Source organism: Nuphar pumila, chromosome 16 (genome assembly GCF_984573655.1).
Source record: "Nuphar pumila chromosome 16, dmNupPumi1.hap1.1, whole genome shotgun sequence".
Taxonomy (NCBI): domain Eukaryota; kingdom Viridiplantae; phylum Streptophyta; class Magnoliopsida; order Nymphaeales; family Nymphaeaceae; genus Nuphar; species Nuphar pumila.
The window spans coordinates 23,519,331-23,537,844 of NC_143264.1; the positions used below are offsets into that span (position 1 = coordinate 23,519,331).

At 36.9% G+C, this 18,514-nt stretch overlaps 1 protein-coding gene across 1 annotated transcript; it reads right to left on the reverse strand.

The window, feature by feature from the left end:
• Positions 1 to 10,098: 10,098 nt before the first annotated feature.
• LOC149813089 (ARM repeat superfamily protein) lies at positions 10,099 to 12,248 on the reverse strand. The gene has a single exon (XM_089990764.1). It carries the CDS (start codon positions 11,771 to 11,773, stop codon positions 10,349 to 10,351), a length of 1,425 nt encoding a protein of 474 aa, XP_089846890.1. The 5' UTR covers positions 11,774 to 12,248; the 3' UTR covers positions 10,099 to 10,348.
• Between the last annotated feature and the right edge of the window lie 6,266 nt (positions 12,249 to 18,514).

Consider the following 18,514-nt stretch of genomic DNA (forward strand, 5'->3'; position numbering starts at 1 on the left):
GAAATACGATCATCGGGGTTACCACCCCAATCAGAGTCAGTATAAGCAAGTATAGTAAGAGGTGAAGAAGAAGGTAAGAATAATCCTTTAGTTATGATGTTCTTCAAATATCTGATTATTCTCATGACTGCAGCCATGTGAATGGTAGAAGGAGCAGTCTGAAATTGGCTTGCACTATGAACCGCATGAGAAATATCTGGCTTGGTGATAGATAAATATGTTAGTGACCCAATCAACTGACGATAAGGCGTGGGATCTTCTAAAGGAGTGTCATCACTGGCTCTCATCTTGGCGTTGATCATTTCTGGAGTCTCCACTTTTTTGTCATCCGTGAGCCCAAATCGGGCAATGATATCGGAGGCAAGCTTCATTTGGGAGAGGACATACCCTTTAGGGGAATATGCAACTTCAATACCTAAAAAATACCTTAGAAAATCAAGGTCAGACATATCAAAATTTTCTTTCAAAATATTCTTAATAAGATCAATACCTTTTTTGTCATTACCTGTGATAATCATGTCATCAACATAAAGCAACAAAATTGTTATCTTTTCATTAGAAGTTTTAACAAACAAAACAGTATCCGTATAACAAGAAGAAAAACCATTATCAAGAACTACTTTGCTAAACAGATCATACCAAGCTTTTTGTGCTTGTTTGAGACCATAGAGAGCTTTGTTTAACTTTAGAATATTTCCTTTACCAATTTCAAGACCTGGCGGAGGATCCACAAGGAATTCTTCACATAAAGTTCCATTTAAAAAGGCATTTTTAACATCAAGTTGATAAATCGGCCATTGTTTAATAGAGGCTAAGGCAATTAACGTTCGTACACTAGTCATTCTAACAACTGGAGCAAATGCCTCTTCATAATCTATCCCATATTCTTGGGCGTAACCTTTTGCAACCAAATGAGCTTTGTATCTTTCAAGGGTTCCATCGCATTTGATTTTGACTTTATATACCCATCTACACCCAATAGCCTTTTTTCCTAATGGTTGACGAATAATGCTCCAAGTTTAGGCTTTGTTAAGAGCCTCTAATTCAATTCTCATTGCTTCAATCCAATGAGGATGATCCTTAGCTTCTTTATAAGAGATAGGCTCATGATACGAATGTATCATCATGAGGCAAGTTTTATAATTGGGTGAAAAGGATTCATAAGATACAAATTTTTGTGGTGGCCTACTACTACGAGAAGACCTTCTAGGTTGGTTGTCATCAATAGGTTCTTCTAAGTTTTGAGAATATCTTTCAAGAGTCGGTTGATGTTCATTTCCTAACCGTCGGGTATATACATTTAAATCATTAGGGTTTTCAACATGTTGAGGTATGTTATTATAATGTGAAGTCTCATCACAAGTATTATCACAAATAGTTGTATCTAAGGACTCAATTCTAAGAGCTAAATCAAATAGGAAGGAATAATCAATGTCTTCTTTAGATGTGTGAATGTCAAAACCATTTTGATCTTCAAGAAAGTTTACATTTCTTGACACATAGAGTTTATTATTTTGAAGATCATAGCATCTATGACCTTTTTTATTTTCACCATAGCCAATAAATACACATTGAAGGGCCTTTGGTGATAATTTTTCTTATCATTGAACAAGCATAAAACATTTAAATCCAAAGATTCTTAGTCTATTAAAATTGGGAGTAATTTTGAACAATTTTTCAAAAGGTGATACAGTCTTTAATGAAGAAGAGGGCATACGATTGATAAGATATGTTGCGGTGAAAAGAGCTTCGGCCCAAAAATTTTTAGGAACATTTTTAGAGACAAAAAGTGTTCTTGTGGTTTCAATTAAGTGTCTATGTTTCCTTTCCGCAAGACCATTTTGTTGTGGAGTTTTAGGACAAGAACGTTGATGTAAAATTTCATTTGATTTAAAGTAATTTTGAAAATCTCTAGACATGTATTCCCCTCCATTATCGGATCTAAATATAACTATATTGTGTTGAAATTGATTTTGAATAAGAACATGAACAACAACAACAACAACAACAACTACGCCTTCATCCCAAAACAATTGGGGTCAGCGATATGAACCAAAAAAGAAATTCATTTTGGGTCTTCCACATGAATCCTTTTCCTCCAATCATTTCTATCCAACGCCATGTCCTCGGTGAGGTTCAAAGCATTCATATCCTTTCCTATCATCTCCATCCAAGTCTTCCTAGGCCTACCCCGACCTCTTTTAACTAATATATTTTCCCATTTCTCCAACCTTCTAACTGGAGCATCATTAGGCCTTCGCCGAATATGTCCAAACCACCGTAAACGATTCTCTCGCATCTTATTTTCAATGGGTGCAACACCTACCTTCTTACGTATCTCTTCGTTCCGAATCTTATCTTTTATTGTATTTCCACACATCCATCTAAGCATCCGCATCTCAGCTACACTCATTTTTTGAATATGATGTCTCTTGGCAGCCCAACATTCCGTACCATATAGTAAAGCGGGTCTAATAGTCGTCCTATAAAACTTTCCCTTCAACCGCAATGGCATTCTACGATCGCACAGCACTCCAGTAGCACTTTTCCATTTCATCCACCCAACCTTTATCCTATGATTTACATCTCCATCAATTTCTCCATACTTTTGAATGATGGATCCCAAATATTTGAAATAATCATTCACCGGTATATCTTGCTCACCAAGCTTCACTACACTCCCATCACTACTTCGTTGCTTACTAAACCGACATTCCATATATTCAGTCTTACTCTTACTCAACTTAAAACCTCTAGCTTCCAATGTCTGTCTCCATAATTCTAACTTAGCATTAACCCCAGCTCTAGACTCATCAATCAAAACAATATCATCAGCAAACAACATACACCACGGTACATTTTCTTGAATTGATCTCGTAAGCTCATCCATCACTATCGCAAATAGGAAAGGGCTTAATCCTTGATGTAACCCAACCGTTATCGGAAAATTGGTTGTCACCCCTCCACAAGTGCGGACATTGGTTACTACTCCTTCATACATATCTTGAATAAGAACATGAAACTCTTTAAAAATATTGAAGACATCAGATTTGTTTTTAATAATGTATACCCATGTATATCTAGAAAAGTCATCAATAAAGGTAACATAGTAGGAACATCCTTCTTTGGACATGAGGGGTGTCGTCCCCCATACATCAGAATGCATAAGTTCAAAATATCTTTTTGACACAATTATTATGCAAATACCGAAGCGAATGAATCTTTCCAAGAATACAATCATTGCATGTAAATGTGTTTGTATTACAAAATTTTTCCAAAAAAGGAAATAGATACAACCTGGAAATACTAGGATGTTCAAGCCTCTTATGCCAAGTCTCAATATCTTTAGATTGAACATGATTACAAAATGATTTAGATGGCAAAGACAAAAAAACCATATAGTAAAGATCCCCTCTTCTATGGCCTTGCCCAATCCACTTCCCGGACCGGAGATCCTGCACATAGCAATGGGTTGGTGAAAAAGAGACATTACATTCAAAATCGATAATTTGATAAACAAAAAAAAGATAAAAATTAAGTTTTGAAATAATTCGGATTTAGGGAACAACAAATTCTTTGTTTTGGTCATAAGTTTTCTCAAGATTCCCAATGCCTTCAACATCCAAGGATGTTCCATCGGCGATTGAAACATATGATTTAAATTTATTTAGACTTGGTTTTGATAAAAGTGATGTATTTGGGATCATATGAAAGGAGGCACTCGAGTCAAGGATCCAAGAAGACATACCCGGAAAAGAGAAAATGGCAGCACCAGAAGTGGAAGGCAAAGAAGATGATGTAGAGGAGTTCATCTTTATGAATTGTTGAAGAGTTTTCGTAAGATGCGCAATAGACTCCTTTATGCCTTCATCCTTCTTTGATTCTTCATTTGTATTTGGAGGAATTTCACCAACGGAAGCAACCTTCCTTTTGAATTTAGGGCAATCCGGGCGAATATGACCCGGTTCATTACAATTATGACAAATAATCTTTCTTCCTCGACCACCATTATTCTTCAAAAAATGAGGTGGTTTATACGATCTAACATTATTGTCGAGTCTAGATACGGCATGAACTTCATCAGCATCTTTTTTTAAGGCCAAACGAGTTTCTTCTTGACATAAGTCGACCAAAATATCACTTAGAGGAATAGAAGCCCTATGAAGTAGAGATCCTCTAAGTTGCTCAAATTCGGGACGAAGCCCATGAATAAATTGAAAGAATCTTTCTTTCTCCATTTGCTCTTGCCTCATGGCAATAGCACTACTTTCTCATTGAGGTTCAAGGAGAACAAGTTCATCCCACAAAGAAGATAGGGCACTATAATAGTCCCTAATACTCATGTCACCTTGCTTGGTGTCTCTTACATTTTCTTGTAAAAAGAAATGCCTAGCAAGATCTCTTTGCGTGTACATTCCTTTCATAAAGAACCAAGTTTTATTGGCCTTCTTAAACTTTGCAAGATTTGCACAAATCTTTAAATTCACATTATTCATGAACCATGCTAAAATTTTAGCATGTTCACTTTCCCAATCCTCCATTTTTGAAGATAAGTCAGGAATAGCCTTCTCTTTTTCTTCTTCATTCAAAGCTTTCTCCCCATTGCCTTCAAACTTAGTTAATTTCAATTGAGGTTCCGGAAAGGTCCCACACACATACCCCCAAAGTTTTTTACCTTTGAGGTTATTCTCCATAGCGGTCGTACGGTAATTGGTCCCATTCAATTTGAATGAGAAATCGATTTTTGCATCCTTGTTGGCCATTTTTAAAAAAAGTTTAAAGGCAAGAGAGAGAATAGATATTACTTGTCAAATGAGATTCTGATGAAGCTTTCTCAACCTTGCTCTAATACCATGTAATGAAGTGCCAAATGAGTGAAGCGACATCTCCAAGAGCAAAACACACACATACCCAAGTAGCCACTAATGGGCAAAAATACAACAAACCACAAAAGTGGTAAAAACACACAAAATAAAGTGAAAAAATATATTTCACTCAAGAGGGCTTCAAAGAAGCATACATACAATGGGGGAGAACCCCTTTATTTATAGGCACAAGAAGAGGACCCTTGGAAGGGCTCCTAAGGGACGTTGAAGCCCTTCCAACGGTCACAAATGTGACCGTTGGAGGCTCCAACGTCCCTCAAGGGGGGCATTTCCAAGGTAAAAGGAAAAAGGAAAAATAAAAGAGAAAAGGAAAAAAGAAAGGGGAAAAATGTACATGGCGTGAAGTGGGTAAAATGACTATTTTACCCCTAGTGGGTATTACAAAGGAGATATATAAATATATATATTTATACATGTAGATAGACACATAGACATATATATATATATATGTAATATATATATGTAATATATATATATATGTAATATATATATATGTAATATATATATATATGTAATATATATATATATATATATGTGTGTATGTGTCGTAATCTATATATATAAATATATATATATATATGTACAATCATATTTTGACATCTCCCCACCCCCTTTCCATTAAGCTTTGGCATGTATTAGGGTTCTGAACCCTAACACGCCCCTTTTATCGGGCTTTCATTTGTTTTTTTTTTTGTTTTGATTCGTAACACAGGGCGCGGCCCGAGTCCGGACCCGAGACCCGGGATCCAACCGCGGGTTTGGACCTACGCCACCTTTGCGATGTGGATCCGCAGGTTGGATCCAACTATGGATCCCTCGATATATATATATATATATATATATATATATATATATATATATATTGTTTATATTTAAATTTTTATAATATTATTATCATTCATCATTTTTTTCTATTTCTTTCTCTCATACTTATATATCTATATGAGAATATATATGTAGATCCGTTATGGATCCTAGATCCAAAACTGGGATCCCAGGCCCGATTCAGAAAATTACTTATTATTTTAAGATAAATTCAGGTAATAATAAAAAAAATAGGGTTATTACACTACTTATCTATGTCCTTCCACAATCTGCTTCCCGGACTGGAGATCTTGTACAAAACACCTTTTGGATAAGGAGATACTACACCCATGTTTGTAATTTGTGAAACAGAAAAGAGATTTAAATTTAGTTTTGGGACAAACCTAACTATTATAATAGAGAATTTTGAAGTACTTTCAAAATTTTCAATGCTTTTATGCTAAGAGAAGATCCATCAACAATAAAACCATTATTTTGTGTTGAATTAGTGCAACACTCGGAAAGTAAAGAGGAATATAAAGTCATATGAAATGAGGCACCAGAATTCAAAAGCCATGAAACCTTACCGGGAGGTGATGATATAAAGACCGTTGCACAAGAAAGAAAATAATTTTTTATTAGTGGATGAAGGGCCTCCATGATTTGAGAGAACATGGTTCCAATAGATTTTGAATTTTCATTGGTTCTACTTCTTTCTTCATGAAATGCTTGTTAATATATATATATATATATATATATATATATATATATATATATATATATATATATATATATATATATTATGTATTGCTCAATAGGGGCACTTTTATCTTTTTATATTTATTAAATAGTTGTTTATTAAAAACAACTATTTTTGCCTTTTCCTAATTTTCCCTTTTTTCTTTTCTTTTTACTGTTTTCCTTTTTGCACATTGGAGCCCCTCGCTTTTTATGGAGTCGTTGGAGCCCCAACGATCATAATTATGACCATTGGGAGCTCCCCAACGTCTCTATGAAGGAGGGAGCTCCCAATGGCTCCTCTCTCTTTTGTGTATATAAATAGGGGTGCATCCCCTACATGTAAAGCATTCCTTTTCTCTCACTATTCGATAAATACATAATTTTTGTTAGTCTTTTGACATTATCCCTTAGTGGATTTGTGTGTGCACTTGAGTGCTTGGCTATTCTCTTTGTAATTGTTCATTATTGAACTTGTAAGTGTTTTACACTTTGATATTTATAATTTCGCTTACTTCATTACATGGTATCAGAGCCATTTGGGTTCTCTTGATCTTGGAAGTATTTCTTGTAGCGTTTGAAGATCGTGACAAAGGTACTATCACTCTCTTGTCATCATGGAGCATGAATAAAGAGTTGAGCTCTCCTTCAAACTTAATGGATCCAACTATTTGATGTGGACGTCAGCCATGGAAAATCATCTTAGAGGGAAAAAACTTTGGGGTTTTGTGATGAGAACCTCTCTTGAACCATCATTGAAGCTCACCAAAGTTGAAGAAAGTGTTGAAAAAGCTCTCATTGGGGATGATCGTCTTAAAGCCATCAATGATCATCAAATAAATGTAGAGGATTGAGAAAGTAACCATGTCAAATTTTTGGCATGGTTTATGAACAATGTTGACATAAAAATATGTGACAACATTGCTAAATTTAGAAGAGCCAATGAAGCTTGGTTCTTTCTTAAGGGTATATATACCCAAAAGGGTCTTGCTAGATAATATTTTTGTAAAGATAAAATTAGATCCACTAAGAGGACATGTGTGTCCGGGATTACTTTAGCATTTTATCCCCTCTTTGGGATGAATTAGCTCGTCTTGAGCCTAAATGGGTGGCTCCCGAAAATATTGAAATGAGAAGAGAGCAAATTGAGAAGGATCACTTTTTTCAACTCCTTCATGGTCTAAGACCGGAATTTAAACAAGGTCTTCTCTCCTTCATAGGACCAAAGCTATGTCTCTTGAAGATGCTCTTGCCGAGGTATGTCAAGAAGAAACCCGTCTTAGCATGACCCATAAGAATGATGATATTTTGGTCGTTACTAAGCCAGGTTTCAATGTAAAAACCTATAAGCCACCCCACTTTGTAAAACAAAATAACTATGGTAATGGGCCCAACTATAATAGTAGATATAGGAAATGTGTCACTTGCCATCATTGTAATGAACCAAGACACATTAGACCGGTATGTCCTAAGCTTAAGGGTAAAATTGCTTCCGTTGGAGAAATCACACTTAAGAAAAAAGAAGCAAGCAAAAATGAAGGAGATATTAAAGACACACTTAACCAAATATCAGAAACACTTCAACAACTTCTCAAATCATCCTCCACTTCGAGTGTCGCCATTGCATCTTCCTCATCTCCTCCAGGTATGTGGATTCTTGATTCGGGTGCTTCCTTTCATATGACACCTCATAAGAATGTTCTTTCCAAAACGGCCGATGAAACTTATTTAAAAATAAAAAGTAATCAAACACTTGATTCAAAACATTCTCAAATTTTTGTTTATAATTCTCGTCCAAACTCTTTTACATAATTTAAGCACTTTATACAATCATGTTGAATTAGGTTTCCATAACTGACCAAGCTCATTGTGATACTCACTTAAGGGCCTTCTCTTTTGCATGTAGTTTCACGTCTTGTTTAAGATATTACCTTTATTTTTGTGGCTATGGGTTTCCTCAAGCAAGTGCCCACCATGGCATCCCACATTTCTAGTGTTTTCAAAATTCATAATATCTTTCTAATAAAGGTTCTATTGACTGAAGGAGACATGTCATAATAAGAAACTCCCAATCAGAATAGTTGGCCATTCCCTTTGAGCTTATATATTTTTACATTAATGTATCCTAGGTTCCTTCTTGCACCAAAAGGGATCTTGATGGACCGGGGCCATGCTTTGGACCTACTAGTTAACAAAGAGGCTCCATTTCATGAATGTGATGAACTTAATGGTTCATCACTTGTAGTAACCGTCCCTCTGTCTTTTGAGAAGGTCCCTTACCAAGCTACTTGGGTTCACTTTTTACTCGTCAGCCTCATTCCACTATCTTCTCTCCATAAATACCACTTCTTTAAGTCTTAATCCACTCGTTTTGAATAAATGACACTAAGAGCACAAGACAAATCAGCTGGAAGATATTTCCGCACACTATTCTTGACAGAGTAGCTCAAGCTTTGTGCTAAGAACCTAACATTCTTGAGATTCAGCAAAGCAAAAAACACCATGAGAAAAAAACTAATAAAAGCAGTGAAAATAATTTTCATTTTCTACCTTTTCACAGAGGCTCCATTATGCTAGGCATGATGTCATCTAAGTGGCGATCATGCTCCTCAAAATTGAAAGCTCTGGTAACATCATCAGCACCTTCCAACACATAGGTCCAGAGAGCTAGAGATGACCCTTTCATTGAAAGGATTGAGAGAGAGAGAGAGAACAATGGGAGTGACAGAAGAATCTTGGGAAGAAATATTAAGGCCCATAATCAACTCCTCTTCCTTTACTAATGTGACGAAAATAATATACAATAAATGATGAAAATTTCCTTATAAAGCAAAATACATCTCAGTCAGCTCCTAATACCACTTGATCGACCTAGTGAAACCCCTTTTGGACAAAAAATGCCATCTACTAAAACACAAAGAACCTTTCAGATTGAGGTGTTTTGGAATTTTTGAGATAATTTGTGGTTATGAAATAGAAATCTACTACCTTTGATCTATTAATCATAACTGACCACCACATGACTAGCCTTGTGGAGTTATATTAGGAGAGGGGATTAGTACTTTTGAAATTAAGACTTTGCAACACATATGCATCATGGCTTCAATTAGCAATATTAACAGTACCAAACTTCATCCAGAAAAATCAAATACTAGTTGTAATAATATAATTATTGAACACATAAAACAAAATCAATAATACCATTTTCATTAACTCCTTGTATGAATAAAATAATCAAGAGAAGATAACAACAGAAATCAGGAAAAAAAATGTTTCTGTGCCAATGATCATTATAAATAACCTAAAATATGAAACCCCTATAAAAGGAATCAATGGTCTCATTTTAAGGTATTCAATTTCACAAATAAATGAATCATGTTTCCTGTTTTATGGAAGTGTGTTAAGTATGTTCCTCCTAACACTTCCAACAGCTTGTAGAGGGAAGGAGAAAGGAAGAGGAAGAAGAAGGGATAGAAGCCTTTGGTAAAACGGATTGATCAGATCTATTGATCTCCCTGCAACATTGTATTAATATTAGGGTTCTGGACACAATTCCAGAATTACAACTGATGTGATCAAGTCAGTTAAAATTTAGCATCAAGAGACCATGCAAATGTTGCACCTAAAAAACTTCAAATGGTGAAAGCTGCGTGTGAAGTATGAAGTCATCAGATAAAAAAGGATCTTGCTCCAAAGAGACAAAATACATGTGAAACTATCTCAACGAGAAATTCCACAGTAGCAATAAAAAAGAGTATCTAAAGTACCAATTATCTTGAAATCAACTAGTAGAAACAAAAGCTAAACATATGAAGAATGGACACTCAATACTTCTCTTCAAAAATGACAAGAAAGCTAATTTCAAAGACCAACGCAGTAGTATATGAACCTGTATTACAGTGACAAATGACAGATTAACCTTATTCTTGTTCCCATGTGAACTGTTCAACAGTCATCTGCCTCAAAGATCTATCCATATGCTCATCAGTTCTGTGTATTCTGACAAGCCTATTTACTGTATCCTGAAATGTTGGAATATCGAATGCTTCCGAGATTCTGTCTCTTAATAATGGGTCCTCCGAAAAATTGATTAGAGCTTCTGCGGCATTATCTTTGAGCTCCTCAGACTCATCCCTCAACAGGGTCATGAGAATTGGAATGACTCCAGCATCGGCCAGAGCATGCCTGTCAGCCTCATCGTAGCTCAATTGTGCAACCACTCCCGACACCTTCTCTCGAACCTCATCTGTTCCAACCTGTAATTTTTCAAGCAGCAGAGGGATTGCGCCGGAAGCTCTGACAACAGGTATGGAATGTTTGTAGCTGGATAGATCCCACAGAACATCAGCAGCTGCAGCTGCAGCAACATCATTAGACGATCGAAGAATTGTCACCATGTGTGTGGCAATGGCTACAGCATTTTCCTCTGCGACAGCCAACACACATAGAACATCTTCTGCGATTTCTTTACCCATGTACTCGGTAGCTTCAAGCAACTCAACAATTAGTGGGATTGCTCCAGCCTGAGCAACAGGCTGGATATAATCGGTATGGGCTGATATTATCCCAAGAGTGTTGGCAGCTGCAAGTTTCGCACTTGGGTCGCCATCCCTCAACAATCCAACCAAGACAGGAATTAGACCAGCTTCAACAAGCATCTGCCTTGCTCTTCTAGTCCTGCCAATCATGCCAATGGCAGTAGCCGCTCTCGCTCTAGACGCCATGACCCCAATTCCAGCTGCCTCAATCAGGAGAGATAGACCACCAGTGCTTACTATCTCACGCCTCACATCCCTCAGCATAGCCATAGCACTAAGGATCTCTGCAAAATAACGCCTTGTAGTGCCGGTGGACGAATCCATCAAACTGATAACAGCTCCCAACCCATTGTGCCTGATCAAAATTATCCTATTTTGACTAGAACAGATAACAATTTCCCTGAGACTTCTTGCCAACATCTTCCTGTGCGGGGCTTCGGACTGAACCAGCAGCCTGATAAGATGCTGAATTGCTCCGGAGTGCCCAATTAACTGGCACAAATTGTCGCTACGACGAGCAAAGCACATTATGCAATAAGCGGCAGCCTCTTCAATCGACTTCCGACGATCGATTCGAGAAGCGCCTAGATGTTCAACCAGAATGGGAACGATCGGTTCCAGAACAGTTTCAGGTGCCCCTTTTGACTGCTTAGCCAACAAAATGGTGGCCCTGATTCGCCGCACTTCAGACCCACCTTCAAGCAACTTCAAGTACATGTCCCTCATCCCTTCCCAATCGGTATCAGGAACCACACTGGTCGAAACTTCATGAGTCTCTACAAACCCATATGAGTCTGCACCATCCATCCCAAAATTTCGATATTTTGAAAACCCTCACCACCAAAGCAGAACTCCCTCTGCAAGTAACGAAATTACACAAGTTTTTGAACAAATCCTCGAGATAATCTGCAGCCTTCTCGACTACCCACCAAAGATTTCACATCCATAGTCATCAGAGACCACAAGCGAGGTGGAAAAGAAAACAGAACACGCCATACAATCACAAAAACTGCAAGAGAACAGTTTTCCGCAAAATTCAAGAGCACCCAATTGCCTTTTTCACGAAAAGATATTCAGGAAACTATGAGAAACAGACACTCAGCAAAGTACAAAAGATACCTAAATCTCATTGGCATTTTCGGGCGACACCATCAATGGGTTTCTTCAAGAAGCGGCAAATTCTACTCAACAAAAACGGCTTCATCAAACGTTATACGCACAAGATGGGAAAATCGAACCGCTAAAACAAAATTTCAGTGTCGGGTCGGAAAACGATTGCCGACTTTTCATTAGTCGTGGGGATAAAAAAACGAGAAAACCCCCGGTTTTGTTTAGTTGCTGGTTTGCCATTCTTCAACGGTTCGAATTTGGGTCGGATATCTAATCGAATCTGAATCCATTTAGTAGCAACAAGGAGCATCAGACTAACAACTGGGCTCAGAATTCAGATACCGTATGGCGTTTTACATTCAAACCTCAATCCAAGTAAACAGAATCCGATGTATATACAAATCAAAATATGCATGAGTACAACTGACTTACTTTTTCAAGTTAGTTGGATCCGAACTGGGTATCACCCTTTTTCATCGAATCTGAATTTGACACAGTCTGATTAGGTACTATATCCGCTTAGTTGGATTCAGTAAAGTTGACACCGAACCGAATCCGACCTATTTTTCTCTACTTGCCAAGGTTGATATATACTTTAGTGCTATTTTTAAAAGGAAGAACTATTTCTTGAACAGCAAGCCAGTTGGTAAAATAAAACCAGAAAGCACTTATTAGATGTTTACAAAATGTAAGCTCTTTTCTCATTATTACATTGAACCGCCTTTTTTTCTTAATCTACTTTAAATGCTTGCCTATAACATAAAAGCACTTCTTTGACCTTTGTTAATATAATAACTCTTCTTAAGTTGAAAAAAAATGGGGCATTTTAATCATATTGAACTTAGGGATAAGGCCAAAACCTATTTTTAAAGCGCTGGTGAAAAATTGTGGGCAGTTAATATGATAGGTGAATCAAACCTCATTCATTGCACGATGTACCCCACTGCTTTCTCTAGGTCGTCCCCTTAGGGCATGTTTGATACGCCGTTCCAGCGGGATTTGGATGAAAATCCCGCTGGGAACAACCAAATTCGACAAATGTTGGATGCGGCGGATGGCGTTCCGCGTGTCTGCCGCATCCATAAATGTTTGTAATTTTCGATCTACCTCCCCCCGTTACAAAATGCATTGATCTCTCTCTCTCTCTCTCTCTCTCTCTCTCTCTCTCTCTCTCTCTCTCTCTCTCTCTCTCTCTGTGTGTGTGTGTGTGTGTGCAAGGGCTCCGTTGGAGCGGCAGGTGGCGGCACCACCGCCTCCGGCGCCAAGAGGGGGCATCCCTTTGGCAATGGGGGCAGTCGAGCCTCTCTCTCGCGCTTGACCCTCTCTCTTAAAAGTTAAAACTGTCTCTCTTTCCTATGCAGCAGTCGGAGGGGCGGAGCGCTCTCTCTCGACGAAGGGGCGCCAACGGCCGACAGAGGTGAGGCCGCTTGGCCCCTTTCCTCTTCTTTTCTTCTTCTTCTTATTATTCTGCTTATTCTTCTTCTCTTGTTCGTTCTTTTTCTTTTTTTGATTTTTGCTTAATTAGGGCTTTTTCTAATTTCTTTGATGATCTTCTTCTTCATTCTTCTTCTTTCTTTTTTGTATTTTCTTCTTGATTAGCGCTTTCAAGAATCTCCATTAAAGCCTGTTTGGAAGAAGAATTTCATAAGACTGGTTCTTGTGGCAGGAATTTTGTGGATATTATTCATGCTCATTGTGTTGTTATTTCAAGTTTGGTAGTGCCAATTGTCTGTGGCTTCATTTTCAGGTGGGCTTTTGGAATTAGCCCATCTAAATTGTTTGTTAATCATTTCTTGGTCATGATTTTTTATGAGGCATTCAAAATCAGAGTTTATCAGCAACCACAGAAGTGGCAGTTTGTCTTCTGTTGGTTGTTTGATAACATGATTTCTGATAGAGGCATATGCCAAATATTCTATGTTAGTTTTCGATGACTTGCATTGATAAATGTATTATTTTTGTGATTTTTATGAACATATACAGGGATTTGTGGTTTTTATGAACTTATTTTTGTGTTAGTTTTTTTATATATGCTTTTTGTATCATAAATATTTATCAATTGAAGGTGAAATGCACTTTTATGCTCAAGACTGAGGATGAGGCATGGTCTTTATTCGAGACCTTGAGTGAAAACACGATGCATCATACTTTGTCTTCACGGCTCGATAGGACTACATCTGTGTCTAGTGGTCCTAGGAAAGTTGGGATTTTCGAAGTTGGGTCCGAGTTAGAATTGCGTACCAAGGTTGATCAGTTGACTAGGAAGTTAGATCAACTCCTAGCCAATTCTTCGCGAAGTCCAGTAGGAAGAGTGTGCGAGCTATGTGCTAGCCCTGCACATTGTGTTTCAGATTGTCCGGCAGCTCCGTTATATCCTGAATTCGTTCAGGAGCAGGTGAAGGTTGCCCAAGGTTTCGCTAGGACCGAGCATGATTCATTTACACCATCATATAACCCAGGTTGGCGAAACCAGTCCATTTCCCCATCCCATCAGCCCTCCCAGACACAGTATAGACACAGTAACCCTTCACAAGGTTACTCGCATCCCATTTTTCCATAGGTTCATCCACAGTCTAGTCTACCTTCTCTTCAGGAGCTCATTCCAAGTTCATCATTTCAGGAGAAGATGTTAGAAGCCTTTTCTGATATCAAGGCCACTCTTTGCTCCCATACGCAGTCAATAGCCAAGCTAGAGACTCAAATGAGACAGTTAGCTCAGACATTGAGTAGACAAAGTCAGGGGAACCTTCATAGTCAGTTTGTTGTCACATTCACGGGAGATGAGCCCATGTCATTTGACTTGCAACCCACCGATTCACATCATGAGCAGGTTAAGTCTGTTACATCCCTTTAGTATGGGAAGGAGTATCATCCCATTCAGGAATCGACTCATGAACCTCATATCATTTCTACTGACGAGTCGATCTCCATGATACCTCAACAAAAAGGGCCTGACCCACAACATGCATTATCATCATATAGAGCTCCATTTTCTCAGCCTTTAGGATCACTGATTGTTTTTAGTAAGCAAGAGGTGCAGATGCAGAAGGTGCTTGACCAAATCAAGTCTGATCATATTCACCACTTGTCTGAAGTTGCATTCATTGATAGTCGGTCGATCCTAGACTCTCATTTCTTGACCAGTCTCTCAGATGAGACTAATTTCCGTTCTTCATGTCAAGAGAGTCATGATCCCACATTTAGAGGTAGACGGGATGGAAACACAGTGTAGTGTCACAGATGACACTCTTTTCTTTATAGAGCCTCATTGAGCGATACTTCATGTCCATTGATCTCATGGACAATGAAGGTTTTTCCAAGGATCCGTCTGGCTGGGGACATGAAACTTAGCGCTTTATGGGAGGCAACCCATATCTTGTATATTATTAGATTTGCTTAGAATTTATAGATTTTATTTTGTTTTTACTTTTTCGTTTTATTCATGAGTTTTTCATGTTCTTTTTGTTTCATTCATGGTTTTCATGTTATGTCATGTATACATTGCATTCATTATATTCATAGAACGTGCAATTTTAATTCATGTCAAGTTATTTCTACTTTTTTCCCTCATTTATTTCTCCTCATGTGCATTCACTTAGTTTCATTTAAGCATGGGGGAGTGTCACGGGGACAGTGTCATTCAAGCATGGGGGAGGGTGTAGTTTGCACACCTTGATATTTCTGTTTATGTTCTTGCACATGTTTACACATCTCTCATGAAAAGTAGGTTTTTAAAGAAAGAGTTTAAACTTATATGAATGTTATTTCAAATCTGATGTTTTTAGAGGATTTTTAAGCCCCACAGATTTTTTTTTCTGACATAGATCTAAAAATTATGGTTGTTTATGCGGATTTCGAAGAAATGATGATAAATACATGTTAGAATTTAGTTTGAATCACAAATATGAATATGCACAGTTCTATTTTTGAAAAACTAAGCAAATGAACAAAAGCGTAAAAAAAAGAGAGCTCAAAAAGTGAAAAAGAAGCATGCGTTAGGTTGTTTGGATAATTCCACAAGCCTTAGTAGATGGAACTTAGATGTAAGTTGAAACTTTTAATTCCATTTCGAAAAGGAGAGTAGAAAACTTCGTGATCCTAAGTAGCTGAGAACATATACAAGTTGAAATGTTTGACTCTCAAGTTATAAAGGTGAATGAAGGAAGTCACTTTTATGTCTTAGTTGATATCTTTTGGTATGTATTGAAAAAGTATAGAAGATATTGACATTGCACAAGGCATAAAAGCAGACCACACGCAAGCTATAAGAGAAGAATGAATGCGCAAAAAGAAAAAGCGTGAAAAATAAAAAAAATCGAGAAAAGAGCTGAAAAAGAAAGGAAAGTTCAATGCTTAGAAGAGTGATTGAGAAAACCTATGCAGAAAACATAGGAGTGAGGATAAGTAAATAATAATATGTTTTTATTGGATTGTCTAAGAATAAAACATAAATAATTGTAATATTTAGAAAAGTGAAAGAAATTCTTTTTCTGTGGTAGTATATAAAAGATTTTAATTATATTTTGATTTTGAAATAGCAGGAAATATTTGTGAAAATAAAGTCTTTAATTATCTATTGCTTATGAGGATGTGTAATATTATGCATACATTACAGAGATGTTTGTGGGTAGCATCACTGCAAACCCTCACGAGACCTTACTCGTCCACTGGGGTAACCCAGGGGTTGAAAGGGCTTGTTTCATGAGCTAAATGTAACCATGATTCCTACGAAAGTGAGTTAGTTGATAGTTTTGATTTCGTGCATTTTTCTAGTTCGCTCGAGGACTAGCAAAACATAAGCATGGGGGTATTTGATCATGCATATATTTTAGGGATATTTCATATAAAAATATGCATGATTTCATGAGAAAATGATTTAAAAACCCAATTTTATGTTAGTTTCGAGTAAATGTTCTAAAATAATATAAGAATAGAAAATGCATGAAAAATAGTGTTATTTTACATTTTAATGCATATTTTAGTGTTTGACATAATTGTAGTAGTTTAGTTTCTGAAAATGATAAAAAAATTATATTTAAAATAGACTTAGTTTTACAATTTCTAAAACATAGTCATTTTGAGTTGTTTTACAAATAACTTTTTGAAGAGAGATTTTGAAATGCAATTTTAAAAAGAAGATGGACTTATGGACAAAAGTTCAAATCTTTAAATATGATACGTAGGGGGAAGAGAGACTTGTCTTCTCTTTCTTGCCTAAGCCCTCTCTTCTTCCCCTTCTTCTCCACCTCTTATTACCTTTTCTTCCTCTTCTCCCTATTTTCCCCTCTTTTTCTCATCCTCTTTCCGGTGGAGAATTCCGACAACGATTGAAGCAAGAGAGAGGATTCCAACCTCTCCTCTAACCCCTCCGGTGAGTTCTTCTTCTTCTTTTTATCTTCTTCTTCTTATTTGCCTATCATTCTTTCTCTCTTTTGATCTCAAATAGGCAATGATGTGTTAATTTTCCATTTAGATCTATGCATCACATTTTATTTCCTGTAGTTTACTTAGTTTTCGTTACATTAGCTTAATGAGTTTACAGCAGCTGCAAATTAGTGGCATCATCACTTCGGTTATTCTTGTAAAAGCATCAACATTAGCAGAGATTTCCTATTTTGAAATCTGATAGATCAGTTTAGATCATCCAGCATAATCAAGATTATCGGATTAAAAAAATTATAATCGATCATCTGATCGATCATTAATCGATTGCTGGCAATTGAATATTCAAATGTAATGGATTGAATATTTGCGTGTGAAGTTTTTGATCAGATGATGTTTGGATTGATTACAACCCATGGATTCCTGTTTTGATTTGTTTAAACTTAGAGCGAGTGATTTTTTAGTTGTTGATCGATGGAGCATCAGTAATTAGTCTCTGATTTTAATTGATCGGAAAATTGAAATTTTGTCGGAAATCGTTTATCATTGATGCTGTTTAAATTTTCGGTAAGTATTTTTTTTAGAATTTAAACATGATTTTTAGCATATATCAGATATGTAGATCGATTTCAATCCCGTAAGGTTCTGATCCAATTGAATTGAGATGGATATTCTGTAATCAATCATCTGATTGATTGTCTGATGTTCAATAACTGAATTTCTGCCGGTATGAGTTTTCCTGCGATGCTCTGTATCAATTTGTCTAAGATTTCAGCTATTAATGTGTTCAAAATAATTAAAAATCGGTTTCTGGCATCAATCAAAGAGATGGATACAGTCCAGCCGATTGGAATCTCCTGATTCACTGCAGGCAAAGAGGTGGAACAAACATTTTCATTATTGAATCACCGTGAAATTCAGTTCACGGTTTACTGTTTCCGATCAAGGATCGAACTCGTGAATGACTTTGATTCTATTATTGTTTTCAGTGACTGAGTGTTGAAATTTTATCAACGGATAATTTGATTTTATCAAAGATCGATCAAATGTTTGAAT